Source organism: Maylandia zebra, unplaced genomic scaffold (assembly GCF_041146795.1).
Source record: "Maylandia zebra isolate NMK-2024a unplaced genomic scaffold, Mzebra_GT3a scaffold02, whole genome shotgun sequence".
NCBI classification, from domain to species: Eukaryota; Metazoa; Chordata; class Actinopteri; order Cichliformes; family Cichlidae; genus Maylandia; species Maylandia zebra.
In genome coordinates, this window is record NW_027490032.1 from 815,276 (window position 1) to 832,383 (window position 17,108).

General features: G+C 43.9%; 1 protein-coding gene across 1 annotated transcript; it reads left to right on the top strand.

The window, feature by feature from the left end:
* The first annotated feature begins 1,481 nt into the window (after positions 1-1,481).
* On the top strand, positions 1,482-16,898 carry LOC112431809 (alpha-2,8-sialyltransferase 8E-like). The gene is made up of 5 exons (XM_076880936.1): positions 1,482-1,597; positions 9,156-9,297; positions 16,061-16,173; positions 16,250-16,342; positions 16,421-16,898. The coding sequence occupies exons 1-5, from the start codon at positions 1,482-1,484 to the stop codon at positions 16,896-16,898; spliced, it is 942 nt and encodes a 313-aa protein (XP_076737051.1).
* The last annotated feature ends 210 nt before the right edge of the window (positions 16,899-17,108 follow it).

The window sequence follows — 17,108 nt, forward strand, 5'->3', positions numbered from 1 at the left end:
GGAGCACACAGTGTTGCAGGATTTATGCAAAGCTTTTCTGTAGAATACTATTGCAGATTTTGCACAGGGAAGAGCAGTGATATTCAGCTGTATTCTGTAGCGTCTGGTGCTTTCACGCTAAGAAGCAAAGACCTTCACCAAGTCCATGTCAAACAAGCCCAAGATACAGGTACAGGCTGTTGTGGAGTGAAAAGAGAATGTGTCTTCACCAAAAATCTGTCCCACTTTCATGTCATATTTGGTTATCCGCCTGATCTTGCTCACGATGTTTTTGAGGGTATAATCCCAGTAGAGTTGGCTCATTGCTTGACAGTTCTTATATCAAAGAAGTTTTTCACTTTAGCTGACTTAAACAATGCGATTCTGAAGTTCCCCTACAAATGGGAAGATAAGACAAACAGACCTCATGTAGTGTCACAAACTTTCTCTAGCACCAAAACAGTAGGAGGAAATGCGCATGAGAACTGGAGCTTGCTCCGGTTCTTGCCTTTTTTAGTTGGATCACTTGTGCCTGAAGATGAGCCTGCATGGCTTGTTCTCATGACTCTGAAGGATATCACAGAACTTGTCGTGTCCCCTGTGCATAGTGATGACTCTCTGGCTTTTTTGGAAAGCAAAATTATAGAGCACAGACAGCGATACCAGGCACTGTTTCCTGATGTTAAGCTACTACCAAAACACCATTATTTGGAGCACTATCCACAGATGATTAGGTTTTTTGGTCCAGTTGTTTGGCTGTGGACAATGCGTTTCGAGGCCAAACACAGCTTTTTCAAGCAGGTCATGAGACACACAAGCTGCTTTAAGAATGTGCCTCTCTCCTTGGCCTCAAAGCATCAGATGATGATAGCTTACCATCTAAGCTCCCCATCTCTTGGCAAGTCTGAACTAGAGGTCTCGGCTGTATCAACTTTTCCAGTGGATTTGCTTAAAGAGGAGATGGCTAGAGTCATTAGGCAAACATTCCCTGACATTCTAGAGATAAACCTTGCACAGTGTGTGACAATAAAGGGCATAACTTATAGGAAGGGAATGGTACTGGCCCACAGGGCAGCTGGTGGGTTGCCAGAATTCTGTGAAATAAACCACATCTGCATTGTAAACCAGAGCATATTCTACATTGTCAGAGAGCTCGGTGGCTGGTACAGGGAGCACTACAGAGCTTTTGAGCTCAACCCAGTATCTGCAAGAATATTCACTCTTGTTTCACTCCGTGAACTCCTTGACACTTATCCACTGGTTGACTACAAGATCGGATCAGTCCGCATGGTGACTTTAAAAAGGCATATAGAAATAAAAGGTGTGCAAATATTTGTAATAAGTTCAGTCACATGTATTTCACTAGATACATTCTTTTTTTTTTTTTTTTGTAACTGACTGATATGTATGGGTAACTGTATGAAGACTAAACTGAAGTTATTCTTTCTGGGTGTCTGATGTATTGTTGTTGTTTTTTTTCGTCTACAGAATAGCTGCTTGAAATGGGGACCCCTGTGATCCTAAAGATCATCTTGACTGATGGAACCTGTCAAAGGCTCACTCTCTCCTATGGACCACCTGAATCAATTGAGGATCTCATTGTTGAAGTCAAGAGACAGTGTGGTCTTCAGGGCGATTTCAGACTTCAGTTTATGGATTCCTTGTTTGGGAATGAGTTCCTTAATCTTACTTCAGTTTCAGAAGTGGCAGACAGAGGGACTCTTAAAGTTATTGACATGTCAAGACCCACCACTATGCAGCATGAGGATTATATCATCATAAAAAAATAAAAAGTGAGTGAGTACATTTCAACATTTTCAGCAATCACTCACAATCCTGGCACTGCCATGGTATCTGTAGTCTGCATTTACCACATGTGTATCTGTAGCAGTCAATCATGTTGTAAAACACGGCAACTGGCCAGCGCCGTGTTCCTCTGCGGACAGTGTACTCCCGAACCATCTGGTCCATCACATCCACACCACACTTTGTTTTGTTGTAAAGGGTGACAGTGTTTGGCTTCCTTTTGGTAGTGTTGGGAAGCTGGGAAGAAGGCAAGAAAAGAACAGTTGCTTTGGACACAACCCTCCACACCTAGCCCTGGAAAAAGAGCCATGTGTCAGGTCAAACACAAATGCAAGAACAATCATGCCACTGTGCGATGTGTTCACTGCTACAGATACACATGTGGTAAATGCAGACTACAGATACCATGGCAGTGCCAGGATTGTGAGTGATTGCTGAAAATGTTGAAATGTACTCACTCACTTTTTATTATTATTTGTAAATATGTGTACAAATGGTTGGTTTTTTGTACTGTTTTTATCAATAAATCTCAGCAACAAAGGAAATACACCCATGTGTGTTGATTTCTCCCTAAGATGGCAAACTGAAACACTCCAAGTTTCCTTGTGGCTCAGGAAACTAACCACTCCAAGTTGGTGACTTTTGGAGATTTATTTCCCTGGATGATTGAGAATGCATCAAGACGAACACAAAAGGAAGTTCACAGCTTTTAGCAGCTCCCCCACCCCCTCATTCACACACCCCCACTCCCCTCCAGAATTCCCAGGTAACAACCTAATTTACATATGAATGACTAGACAATTTAGCTTCCACTTGGCTGAAGCTAAAGCCTAGCTAAACACCTACCAGCCATTTGGCTGGAAGGCGGGTTTTAAAGGTAGAAAAGCCAAATGGCTGCTCTCGGGGGACTCTAAGTGCTAGGCCACAGGTCGATGATCGATTTTGTAATCTTATCACCAGACCTGCGACCATATGTTCTGGACACTCGAGTAAAGAGAGGGGCTGAGCTGTCAACTGATTACGACCTGGTGGTGAGTTGGATCAGGTGGCGGGGGAGGACACTGGACAGACCCGGTGCACCTAAACGAATAGTGAGGGTGTGCTGGGAACGCCTAGCAGAGGCCCCAGTCCGTGAGCTTCAACAGCATTCTGAGGGACACTGGGGACATTGACATGGACCATGTTCAGCATCTCCATTGCCAAAGCTGCTGCATTGACCTGCAGCCGCAAGGTGGTTGGTGCCTGTCGTGGTGGTAACTCCCAAACCAAATGGTGGACACCAGAGGTGAAGGGAGCCACCAGGCTGAAGAAGGAGTCCTATCGGGCTTGGTTAGCCTGTGGGACTTCAGAGGCAGCTGACAGGTACGGACAGGCCAAGCGGAATGCGGCTCGGGCAGTGGTTAAAGCAAAAACTCTGGTGTGCGAGGAGTTCGGAGAGGCCATGGAGAAAGACTTTCAGACTGCCTCGAAGAGATTCTGGCAAACCGTCAGGCGTCTCAGGAGGGGAAAGCAGTGCTCTACCTGCACTGTGTATAGTGCTGGCAGAGCGCTGCTGATTTTGATTGAGAAAATTGTTGGGCGGTGGAAGGAATACTTCGAAGACCTACTTAATCCCACTGACATGTCTTCCGAGGAGGAAGCAGAGTCTGGGGATGATGGGGATGACCTGCCAATTTCCGGGGGCGAGGTCAATGAGGCAGTTAAACAACTCCTTGGTGGCAGAGCCCCTGGTGTGGATGTGGTCAAGCCCGAGTTCCTGAAGGCTCTGGGCGTTGTAGGCCTGTCCTGGCTGACACGCCTCTATAATGTTGCGTGGAGATCAGGGGCAGTACCCCTGGACTGGCAGACCGGGTTGGTGGTCCCCATCTTTAAGAAGGGGGGCCGGAGGGTGTGTTTCAACTACAGGGGGATCACACTCCTCAGCCTCCCTGAGAAAGTCTATGCCAGGGTGCTGGAAAGGAGAGTTCGTCTGCTAGTCGTACCTCAGATACAGGATGAACAATGCGGTTTTCGTCCTGGTTGCGGAACACTGGACCAGCTCTTTATCCTCTCAAGGATACTGGAGGTTGCATGTGTGGCATCTGTGGTGGCCACAGCTATCTTTTACGGTGTGGTCTGCTGAGGTGGCAACATCTCTGCCGGGGACAGGAAGAGACTGAACAGGCCTATCCGCAGGGCCAGCTCTGTTCTAGGATGCCCTCTGGACCCAGTGGAGGTGGTGAGTGACAGGAGAATGGTGGCTAAGCTGTCATCCCTGATGGACAACATCTCCCACCCCATGCAGGAGACTCTGACAGCACTGAGCAGCTCCTTCAGTGGCAGGCTGCGGCACCCACGGTGTGGGACGGAGAGATTTCACAGGTCTTTCCTCCCCACTGCTGTCAGACTCCACAACAAAGACTCCAACTGATCAAACACACACATATGAAATAACACTAAATGCAATACTCTTTTTCTGACAAAGTTGTTGTGGAATACACCAGGCACAAACACACGCACACACAGGTATGTACTGCCAACTTCCACATTTATTGAAGCTTTGAGTGTTGAGTTTTGACAGCTGACTCAGTCGTACAGTCTGACAGCTCACGAGCCCAGCTGATCTCCCTCCTGGCCGCCCCTCCCCGTCTCACTATAAACACAGCGGAGGGAGACCATCATCAGTACATAAACACCATCAGCTGTTCTTACCGGCCTCGCAGCGCCGCCCTGTTGAGCCTTCTGCTGCACTCCTCCCCTGCAGCTGCGCCCGGGGCCACGCCTCCGCCACAGTTGTATTTTTACTCAGTTGTATAAAGCATTTGTAATCTATTTTTATCCTATTGTATATTTTATTCTGTTTATTCTACTGTATATAGTATTTTATTTTATTCTATTCGGTACAGTTGTGTACAGTATTTTATTCTTATTGTATTCTAATTTTTGCTATATAACTTTTGCACTGTCCACTTCCTGCTGTGACAAAACAAATTCCCCACGTGTGGGATTAATAAAGGTTATCTTATCTTATCTTATGGGAGTTTGCCCAACCAGTCTGCATGTGTTTTGTGGACTTGGAGAAGGCATTCGACCGTGTCCCTCGGGGTGTCCTGTGGGAGGTGCTATGGGAGTATGGGGTGTCTGGCCCATTGCTACGGGCCATTCGATCCCTATACAACCGTTGCAAGAGCTTGGTTTGCATTGCCGGCAATAAGTCGGACTCGTTCCCGGTGGGTGATGGGCTCCGCCAGGGCTGCCATTTGTCACAGATTCTGTGATTTTTTATGGACAGGATTTCTAGGTGCAGCCAAGTGGCAAAGGGCTTTCACTTCGGTGGCCTCAGAATCTCATCTCTTCTTTTCGCGGATGATGTGGTTTTGTTGGCTTCATCGGGTGATGGCCTCCAGCTCGCACTGGAACAGTTCGCAGCCGAGTGTGAAGCAGCAGGAATGAGGATCAGCACCTCCAAATCTGAAGCCATGGTTCTCAGCCGGAAAAGGGTGGAGTGCTCACTCTGGGTTGCGGATGAGTTCTTGCCCCAAGTGGAGGAGTTAAGTATCTCGGGGTATTGTTTGCGAGTGATGGGAGAAGGGAGCTGGAGATCAACAGACGGATTGGTGCTGGTGAAGAGAGAGCTGAGTGTAAAAGCAAAGCTCTCAATTTACCGGTCAATCTACGTCCCTACCCTCACCTGTGGCCACGAGCTGTGGGTAGTGACTGAAAGAATGAGACTGCGGATACAAGCGGCGGAAATGAGCTTCCTCTCCCTTAGAGATAGGGTGAGAAGTTATGGTCATCCAGGAGGGGCTCAGAGTAGAGCCGCTGCTCCTCCACATCGAAAGGAGCCAGCTGTGGTGGTTTGGGCATCTGACAAGGATGTCTCCTGTGCGCCTCCTGGGTGAGGTGTTTCGGGCATGTCCCACCGGGAGGAGGCCCCGGTGCAGACCCAGGACACGCTGGAGAGATTATATCTCTCGGCTGGCCTGGGAATGCGTTGGTGTCCCCCCGGATAAGGTAGAGGAGGTGGCTGGGGAGAGGGAGGTCTGGGCTTCTCTGCTTAGGCTGCTGCCCCTGCGACCTGGCCCCAGATAAAGCGGAAGAAGATGGATGGATAAATGAATGAAAAAAAAATGCCACCTTCCGACAAAAGGCAGTACAGAAAGAGGGAGTCAAGCTAAAGTGGAGCATGGGCTGCAAATTTACAGACTGTGGTGTTTACATGTAAGCTTCCCAAGTGGTGCTGCTTCTCTTTCTGGCCATACAAAAGTCATAGTGCCCAGTTCTGATGAGAGGGGTTTGCAGCAGCACCCTGCAGATTTGAATTGATTACCTTTTTTGAGATGTAAACATTGTCCAAAAAAAGCATCCCTACATAAGCCCACAGTTCCTCTGTGTCCACCCAACACTGAGTGTTTCCTATAAAGGTTTGTCATGTCCACAATTTGCTACTGGATTTCTTCCTTTAGAAGAAGTGCATAACTGGGGGCATGGTGTTTAGAATCCAAGTTCTGACTGCTGGAATGTAGCAGAGGGTTGCAGGCTTTGTGGGAGACCAACAAAGTCTGTTATTCATTATTTACTGTTATGGAATAAGTTCATAACTTAGAGTGTGGCCTTCCAACAGAAAGGCTCACCCCCTGCATGAGAACGTACAAGCACTGAGCAGCTCGTTCAGCAGTAATCTTTGACACCCACAGTGTAGGAAGGAGCGCCACCGCAGGTCATTCTTACCAGCAGTTGTCAGACTCTATAACGCAGTTTACCATCTTACTCACCAGCTTGTTTTTTCGCTGTACATTTTATACATAGCCCTGCACATTTTATACATATTTCCGTACAAATGTCTGTACATTTTTACTTGTATATACAAACTTTGTGTCTTCCTGTTATATTTTATATTCCCTTTGCTATAAGAGCTGTGGAACACCACAATTTCTCATCCATAGGATAATAAAGGTCTATTCTATTCTATTCTATTCTATTCTATTCTATTCTATTCTATTCCATTCTATTGATTTTTAGTGAGAATTTTTTTGGCATTATGATAGAATAACAAGAGTTGTTAAGTAGCCTCGCCATTTGAAGCATATTTAAGGAACTGAGACAACAATTCTGAAACAAAAATATCCTCTATCAAATATAAGCTATAATCATTCAACACAGCCAATGTAATATGAGAAAAAGCAACAAACACTGCTCTAAGGAATAATAGATAGAAAGTAGACCTCACTAAAACAGGATGCAACCATGTTTCCTGAATCCATGACTGTAGTAGTGTTACACCCCTGAAATGATGGGCCAACACATCTCCCGTGCAACTTATTTATTTTTACAGAAAACTGTAAAGACAGAAAAATGTATGAATAATCAGTTCTTTCGGCGCGCGGACCGTTGCCACGCTGCCTCTTCACCACTGACACTACTTCTTCTAGTGTTGAAAACATTACTTTTTACAAGTAACTTATACAGTTTTATATTCATATGCACCACCATAAACTGCTTAAATCACAAAAATACATTTTACTATACACATGAATAACATTGTGAACTCTGATTACAGTTTTATATTGTTTTTACTACTGTTTTAATCTATTTATGAACATGACTTCCTAACTGTATTTATTAAACTAGATTTCTTTCAAATAAACGTTCTTCTTAACATATTTCTATAGCATTCAGTCTTCATGAACTAAACATAAAGCAATTCACATTTTCTCCTATTGTGCAAAATATATATCTTGTGGCTTTAACCCAAAAATACCTGCACCGAGCTCACAGAGTTTCGGTACAGTCTAACACTTGGATTGGCACAGGCTAACAACAGGATGAACTTGGAAATTAGAAAGAGACCTGTTTTATTGTGTTAATGTTGTCATTTTGAGCTAAAAATAAATGGCTAAATGATCATTTGTTTCCCATACGGTCATATCACAAAGAATATGCATCTGCTTAAATCAAATCCAAGTCAAATGGTTAAAAAATAATTTCACACAAAAAAAAAGAGCTACCACACTGGGAAGGGTGAAGACAACTGGGTTGACCGGCCCTGGCCACGAGGTGTCCCTTATTTATTTTTCAGGGAGTTGGCAATCCTACTCACTAACCCCCTCCCTCCTGTGCTGAATCATAGAGCGAGCGAACGAATCACTAACTCACTCACTCACTCACTCACTCACTCACTCACTAACCCCCTCCCTCCTGTGCTGAATCATAGAGCGAGTGAACGAATCACTCACTCACTCACTCACTCACTCACCCCCTCCCTCCTGGCTCACAGCTTCTTCTTCTTCTTGGTTGGCAACCAATGTTAAGGCGCATTACCGCCCCCTGGCTCACAGCTCAGTGGACATTTAGATGAGAAAATATATATTTAACACATTTAAGGAAAATACTAATAAAATAAAAATAAACAAAATAAATGTTTATTAAGCAATTTTGATAGGAAATTGCTTAATTTTAGAAATGTTTTTGCTCTTTTTTGCTCTATAAAATAGTTTTTTTTTTTTTTTTTAGAATCATTCATCTTAGCAGTGACATTTACGTGAAAAGAGAAACAAATTAAGTTTGAGTGAAAATGTAAATTTTTTGCACTCTCTGGTCAACTGACTCAGTGAATCAAATGACTCAAAAAACCCCGATTCACTTTGGTGAGTGACTCATTAAAACTCAATTCAATAAAAAGAATCAAATTTACCATCACTACTCTCCACCGCTGACACTACTTCTTCTAGTGTAGCGTCAGCTACCGATGCATACAGGACCGAGCGCCCTCTGCTGGCGAAACTTATACAACCGTAAAACTGACATTGCAGTGGCCATACTAAAAGAAAGTGTCTTTCAGTATAAATAAAATGGGTGGGGGGGGGGGGTGTACTATTTTCACGTCTCTGTCTTTGACATAGTGCCACAGTAGGCCTGTGGTGATCGGCAGTTTTTTAACAAGCTAGTGTCCTGTATGGCAGTTTGTGCCAGAGAAACCACTTCTGCATCAATTTTTCATTTAATAACTTTTAAGTGGGCTGAGATCAATTTCTTTGCCTTGAGAAACTCTTGGATCACTTTTGCAGTGTGCTTTCGGTCATCATCCTTTCATACTTTGAAACTTCTGTCGTGGAAGTTTTAAAGAAACTGCACACACCTGGTGAGTGTCGTTTTGAAGTTTAATTACATGTTGTGCCAAGATAAGGACAAGGAGTCCCACCATCTGTTTAATGTCTCACATTATAGTGTTTTAAATAAAATAAAAGCCTTTTATATAGAATTAGCAGAAATGACAATGACAAAACAGGTACATTGTATTTTACTCTAAAGATTGCAAATCTTTCCACAATAAAGCTAACCTTATTTATTTATTTTTTGTCGGGTCCTGTTTGTTTGTTTGTTTTTTCAAGATTACAACTGTCAATTAATTGCAATGGATCCAACAATGCCATTGTCACTCGGGAAAACACTCCAGTGGGATCTAAGATTGTTTGTGACAGGGACAGAACTGTCATCCCTGTGACTCCAGAGCTTTTCAAGATCTTAATAAAAGTATGTTTTTCTTAAATTCTTAATTTTTTCTTCTTAATTTCAGGTCTTCATTATTCATCAAATGTTCCACCATGATATCCCTATGTGTTGAAATCACATGTTTAGTCACATGTTAAATCTTTGATAAACAGGGGCCTTTACCCTTAATGGATTAAATCAAATATAATTCTTTAGTGTCTTCTGAAATTAGCTGCCTAGAGTACTTTTTCAGCAATTCATCTGTATTAATAACTTTGTGGATGCTCCTTGTTTCATCCTGTGTTCTGCCTCTTACACTCACTAGCTAATTTATAGAGCAGGCAACAGCTTAATTTTGAAATTTAGTTATCAGGCTGTGCGAAATGTAACACTGCTATAACTTTATAGCATATTTAATTGTAATACATTTTAATATTTGTAAATGGACTGATTCTTATATAGCGCTTTTCTACTCTCAGAATCAGAATCAGAATCAGAAAGGGTTTTATTGCCAAATGTTGAGCGGGTTTACAACATTAGGAAATTGCTGCGGTGCTTCAGTGCAAACATACTGTTATAAATACTGTTATAAATTAAGCTTAAATAGACATGAAAATAAAAATGAGAATAAGAATTAAAAGTGCTAAGTAGATAGATATATACATGATATATACATGAGTGCAGGTGGTGATCAGTGCCAAACATGGAATGATGCAGTGAACACAGCGTAGGGTCATGTGTTAGTGGTGGGAACAGTCATATGGTTATTGTTCATGTGTCCGACAGCAGAGGGGAAGAAACTGTTCTTATGGCGAGAGGTTCTGGTGCGAATGGACCGGAGCCTCCTGCCTGAGGGGAGCAGGTCAAACAGACTGTGTCCAGGGTGAGAAGGGTCAGCTGAGATCCGAGCTGCACGCCCCAGTGTCCTGGAGGTGTACAGGTCCTGCAGAGATGGGAGTCTGCAGCCAATCACCTTCTCAGCAGAGTGCACAACATGCTGCAGTCTCTGTTTGTCCCTGATAGTGGCTCCAGCGTACCACACAGTGATGGAGGAGGTGAGGATGGACTCGATGATTGCAGTGTAGAATTGCATCATCGTCCGTGTTGGCAGGTTGAATTTCTTCAGCTGCCTCAGGAAGTACATCCTCTGCTGGGCTTTCTTAATGACGGAGGTGATGGTGGGCTCCCACTTCAGGTCCTGGGTGATGGTGGTACCCAGGAAGCGGAATGAGTCCACAGAGGTGATGGGGGTGTCAGTCAGGATGATGGGGGGGAGTGGGGCTGTGTGCTTCCTGAAGTCCACAATAATCTCCACTGTCTTCTGGGCATTCAGCACCAGGTTGTTGTGGCTGCACCAGGACACCAGACGTTCAACCTCCCTCCTGTAGGCAGACTCATCCCCGTCCGAGATGAGTCCAATAACGGTGGTGTCATCTGCAAACTTGATTAGCTTGACAGACTGGTGGGTGGAGGTGCAGCAGTTAGTATACAGGGAGAAGAGCAGAGGAGAAAGAACACAGCCCTGAGGGGAGCCGGTGCTGATGGTCCGGGAGTCCGAGACATTCTTTCCCAGCCTCACATGCTGCTTCCTGTCCGTCAGGAAGTCAGTGATCCACCGGCAGATGGGATCAGGCACATTCATCTGGGAAAGCTTGCCTTGGAGATGGTCTGGAAGGATGGTGTTGAAGGCAGAGCTGAAGTCCACAAACAGGATCCTGGCGTAGGTTCCTGGGGAGTCCAGATGCTGCAGGATGAAGTGTAGGGCCATGTTGATGGCGTCATCTACAGACCTGTTGGCTCTGTATGCAAACTGCAGGGGGTCCAGGAGGGGGGCCGTGAGGGTCCTGAGATAGGAGAGAACCAGGCGCTCAAAAGACTTCATGACCACAGATGTCAGAGCCACGGGTCTGTAGTCATTTAGTCCAGTGATCCTAGGTTTCTTGGGGACAGGGATTATGGTAGAGGACCTGAAGCAGGCAGGCACATGACATGCCTGCAGTGAGGAGTTGAAAATGCCAGAAAACACTGGGGCCAGCTCGTTTGCACAGTGTCTGAGGGTGGCAGGAGACACACCGTCTGGGCCGGGAGCTTTTCGAGCATTCAGACTCTTAAACTGCTTCCTCACACCTTCTTCATGAATATGAAGAGTTGTGGTGGGAGGAGGTGGTGTGAAAACCTCTTTTGTGTGGGGTGAGGAGGGGGGTGTTGTAGGTGAAGTGTTTGAAGGTGGTGATGGCTCTATGGAGGGGGGAGAGGTGGGGGAATGAGTGTCCAAAGTGTCTCTATTGTTGGGGCCGTTGGAGGTGTGAAGGCTGCCTGATGGCTCATCAAAACGGCAGTAAAAGTCGTTGAGGGTGTTGGCTAAGAGCAAGTCATCAGTGGAGTGGGGGGTTTTAGGCTTGTAGTTGGTGATATTCCTAAAACCTTTCCACACAGAGGCCGAGTCATTCTCTGAGATCTGCTGCTGCATCTTCGCAGAGTGCTGATGTTTAGCAACGTCCACTTCTTTAGTGAATCTGTACTTGGCCTCTCTGTAGCAGTCCCTGTCTCCGCTTCTGAACGCCTTTCTCTTTTCCAGCCACAGCTTTTTGAGTTTAGGAGTAAACCAGGGTTTGTCATTGTTATAACTCACCCTGGTGCGTGATGGCACAATGCTGTCCTCACAGAAGTGGATATAGGAGGTGACAGTGTCCGTAAACTCGTCCAAGGTGTTAGAAGCAGCCTTCATTGTGTCCCAGTCTGTAGACTCCGAACATGTGCGAAGCTCCTCCACAGCCTCGTTGCTCCACAGTTTTTTGGTCCTCACGACAAGTTTTGAGAGCTTCAGCCTCTGTCTGTACGCGGGGATTAGGTGGATCATGACGTGGTCAGAAAGTCCGAGTGAAGCGCGGGGCACCACACGATAGGCCCCGCACGCATGATAGGCTGATCGTGCTGTAACAGTGGAGTACTCAAAGCACTGTATACAACATACCTCATTCACACCCACTCATGCAAGCACTTCTAAACGCAAGTGCACACAGCACACAGTACATTCACACACAGTCACACTCCGATCAACGCATTGGAGGGAGATTTGGGGTTATTATCTTGCCCAAGGACACTTGACATGCAGACTGGGGAAGCTTAGGATCGAACCACCAAACTTCCGATCAGTAGCTGACCTGCTCTACCACCTGAGCCACAGCCACCTACAAATTTGTCAGTATATTAAAAAAATCCACCAAGGTCTTCAAGTCTAAGTTAATGATTTACTGGTTGAAAACTGACAACCCCCCCACCCCCAAAAAACAAAAACAAAAAACATATAACTTAGAATCAATGATTCCTATATGTGTGGTTTATATTGTCAATATACAGGGAGTGCAGAATTATTAGGCAAATGAGTATTTTGTCCACATCATCCTCTTCATGCATGTTGTCTTATTCCAAGCAGTATAGGCTCGAAAGCCTACTACCAATTAAGCATATTAGGTGATGTGCATCTCTGTAATGAGAAGGGGTGTGGTCTAATGACATCAACACCCTATATCAGGTGTGTATAATTATTAGGCAACTTCCTTTCCTTTGGCAAAATGGGTCAAAAGAAGGACTTGACAGCCACAGAAAAGTCAAAAATAGTGAGATATCTTGCAGAGGGATGCAGCAGTCTCAAAATTGCAAAGCTTCTGAAGCGTGATCATCGAACAATCAAGCGTTTCATTCAAAATAGTTAACAGGGTCGCAAGAAGCATGTGGAAAAACCAAGGCGCAAAATAACTGCCCATGAACTGAGAAAAGTCAAGCGTGCAGCTGCCAAGATGCCACTTGCCACCAGTTTGGCCATATTTCAGAGCTGCAACATCACTGGAGTGCCCAAAAGCACAAGGTGTGCAATACTCAGAGACATGGCCAAGGTAAGAAAGGCTGAAAGACGACCACCACTGAACAAGACACACAAGCTGAAACGTCAAGACTGGGCCAAGAAATATCTCAAGACTGATTTTTCTAAGGTTGTATGGACTGATGAAATGAGAGTGAGTCTTGATGGGCCAGATGGATGGGCCCGTGGCTGGATTGGTAAAGGGCAGAGAGCTCCAGTCCCACTCAGACGCCAGCAAGGTGGAGGTGGAGTACTGGTTTGGGCTGGTATCATCAAAGATGAGCTTGTGGGGCCTTTTCGGGTTGAGGATGGAGTCAAGCTCAACTCCCAGTCCTACTGCCAGTTTCTGGAAGACACCTTCTTCAAGCAGTGGTACAGGAAGAAGTCTGCATCCTTCAAGAAAAACATGATTTTCATGCAGGACAATGCTCCATCACACGCGTCCAAGTACTCCACAGCGTGGCTGGCAAGAAAGGGTATGAAAGAAGAAAAACTAATGACATGGCCACCTTGTTCACCTGATCTGAACCCCATTGAGAACCTGTGGTCCATCATCAAATGGGAGATTTACAAGGAGGGAAAACAGTGCACCTCTCTGAACAGTGTCTGGGAGGCTGTGGTTGCTGCTGCACGCAATGTTGATGGTGAACAGATCAAAACACTGACAGAATCCATGGATGGCAGGCTTTTGAGTGTCCTTGCAAAGAAAGGTGGCTATATTGGCCGCTGATTTGTTTTTGTTTTGTTTTTGAATGTCAGAAATGTATATTTGTGAATGTGGAGATGTTATATTGGTTTCACTGGTAAAAATAAATAATTGAAATGGGTATATATTTGTTTTTTGTTAAGTTGCCTAATAATTATGCACAGTAATAGTCACCTGCACACACAGATATCCCCCTAAAATAGCTAAAACTAAAAACAAACTAAAAACTACTTCCAAAAACATTCAGCTTTGATATTAATGAGTTTTTTTTGGGTTCATTGAGAACATGGTTGTTGTTCAATAATAACATTATTCCTCAAAAATACAACTTGCCTAATAATTCTGCACTCCCTGTATATATATAGCTTATAATTAAAATTGTGGGGGGGGGGGGGAACAACAGCCAGTTTCTTAACAAAAGCATTTCTGCTCTGAACTGGAAGAAAAAACCCTGAGTAGAAGCTCACATCAAGAAAATAGCTCCTCGGTTCACAGTAGCATCGCTCTGCTAACATGCTAACAGCACATTTGAGCTACTCACCCCCTCCCTCCTGTGCTGAATCATAGAGCGAACGAATCACTCACTCACTCACTCACTCACTCACTAATAGGGTTGCCAACCGTCCCTTAAAAAACGGAATCGTCCCGTATTTAGAAACAAAAGTACACGTCCCGTATTGAGCTAATGAGGGATGTACTTTGCCCCGTAATACTGTGAGAATCAAAAGTAGTCTATAAATGTTAATGGAATTAATGCTTTGTTTGAAAACATAATTCCCAGCCCCTCTCCTGCTTTGTGACCAATGAGCTGACAGCACACTTATGACAATTCGAGTATGACAATTCAGATTACCGCTTATCTCATTGGTCGAGGAAAGGTCGCTTGCGGAGAAAATAATCCCCCTAAAATAGCTAAAACTAAAAACAAACTAAAAACTACTTCCAAAAACATTCAGCTTTGATATTAATGAGTTTTTTGGGTTCATTGAGATCATGGTTGTTGTTCAATAATAGAATTATTCCTCAAAAATAAACTTGCCTAATAATTCTGCACTCCCTGTATAGCACTTTACTCAGTCCCTAAGGACCCCAAAGCGCTTCACACGTTCAGTCATCCACCCATTCACACACTCGTGTTGGCAAGCTACATTGTAGCCACAGCCGCCCTGGGGCGCACTGACAGAGGCGAGGCTGCCGGACACTGACGCCCTCTGACCACCACCAGTAGGCAACAGGTGAAGTGTCTTGCCCAAGGACACAACGACCGACACTGTCTGAGCCGGGGCAACCTTCCGATTACAAGATGAACTGCCAACTCTTGAGCCTTGATCGCCCCATGTAAGGAATTATATGGGGGTTTCACTAAGTTTCACATTAGTTTGGACCTTTGATTCCTTCTTCAAGCTCAAATAAGGTCAAACTTGTATAAAGTGGATTTTTTTCTTGAAAACTAACTGCTTGTGTTTGCACTTGCAACATTTAGGAAGTGACATTGGTATATGGGGATTATAGTTTCCAAATATCATTTGACCTAACCTTTACATTTCACATCTGCTTCTCTTTCAAATTGACCTAAAATCTTTAACAGAAAGAATTTAAAGAATTAGCTGACGTATTTAGAAATTTACTGTGGCACAATAATATTTAACAAGCTCAATTTATTATACAGATATTTACATTACCAGTTTATTATCGATTTACCTACTCTTAAATAATGTTTGTGTAAAAATAAAATCCACATAAACATCTGTCATGTAATCCTAATCTAAGTAAACTTCAACTTTCAAGTATGCCCTACACTTATTGTCTCCTTCTATTCTAGGAGAGATTCACAAATACTGGGCCAAAGATTCACTTGGACTTAAAAAGAGACTGATTTTCAAAACAGATTTTGATAACAGGGACCTCATGAATTCATTGTTTTCAATAACAAAAGGGTTTGCACAGTAACTAGAACTAACCACCGTATATGTAATATCACATATATAATGATATCATGAAAGATTTCAATTCCAAGTAACTGATAATCCAGTTCTAATGTTTTAAAGGCAATCGGATTAAACAGGTCTATACATTTCCCTAAAAGTTTTAACGTGATAACCTTATCACTGACCTCTTCCTACATGTTTGCCATCTTCCATTAAATTCAGTGAGCACTTGTCTTTCACACAAAGTACATTTCAAACTGTTTAAATTTTGCTCTTTTTTAATTTATAATCTGTTGGTGTCAATTCCAGGAGAATCCTTTCTCAAAAAAGAGATGGGACACTTGTTCAGTTGTTGGGAGCGGTGGGATTCTGACAAACAGCGGCTGTGGAAAAACGATTGATTCAACTGATTTTGTTATTAGGTGAGAAAGATGTTTAGAACAAAAATCATGATGAGGACTCTTCTCTCTGTAAGTAATATTTTGTTGTTTTTTTCAGGTGCAACCTTCCTCCTCTGGAAAATGAATTTAAGAGTGATGTTGGCATGAAGACTAACCTTGTGACAGCAAACCCAAGCATCTTAACAAAGAAGTGAGCCAAGAGTGACTCTAACATTGAACTGACCTGTTAGTTTTGTCTTGTTTCTTTAACTAATATATTATTTTGCAGGTATGGGTCACTGATGGCACGTCGACGGGCGTTTGTAGACAGTCTCCACCAGTATGGCAACTCCCTGCTCCTCTTTCCTTGCTTCTCCTCTGGTGGTACTCGTGCAGTGTGTCAGCGGGCTGTGTATGCCATTGAGGACATGGAAATTCCTATCCAACCAATCTTCACAAACCCTCAGTACTTACAAAGTATGGACCAATTCTGGAATTCTCAGGGGGTAAAGGGACTTCGGGCTAGCACTGGAGCTTATATGATTAGTCTGGCTTTGGAATTATGTGAAACAGTTCATCTTTATGGATTCTGGCCATTTAGTAATCATCCATATAAGCTCTTTCCCCTGACTAACCACTACTATGATAATGTACCCTATAATAGTAGAATCCATGCAATGTCAGATGAGTTTTACTACTGGGTGCAACTGCACAACAAGGGCATTCTCAAGCTTCATCTTGAAGACTGTAAATCAGGTCAGGTCTAGTTTATATGATGGAATAAAATAAAAAAAAAGAGTCAAAGGAGCTTGCAAAGAAAAGCGTCTGGACTTCTTTAAGTTGCTTGAAGACGTTTCACCTCTCATCCGAGAAGCTTCTTCAGTTCTAAGGTCAAATGGTGGGGAGTCCCAGATTTAAACCTAGTGGGAGTATCCCCCCAAAGAGGGACCCCTGATGATCCTCTAATCACATGAGCC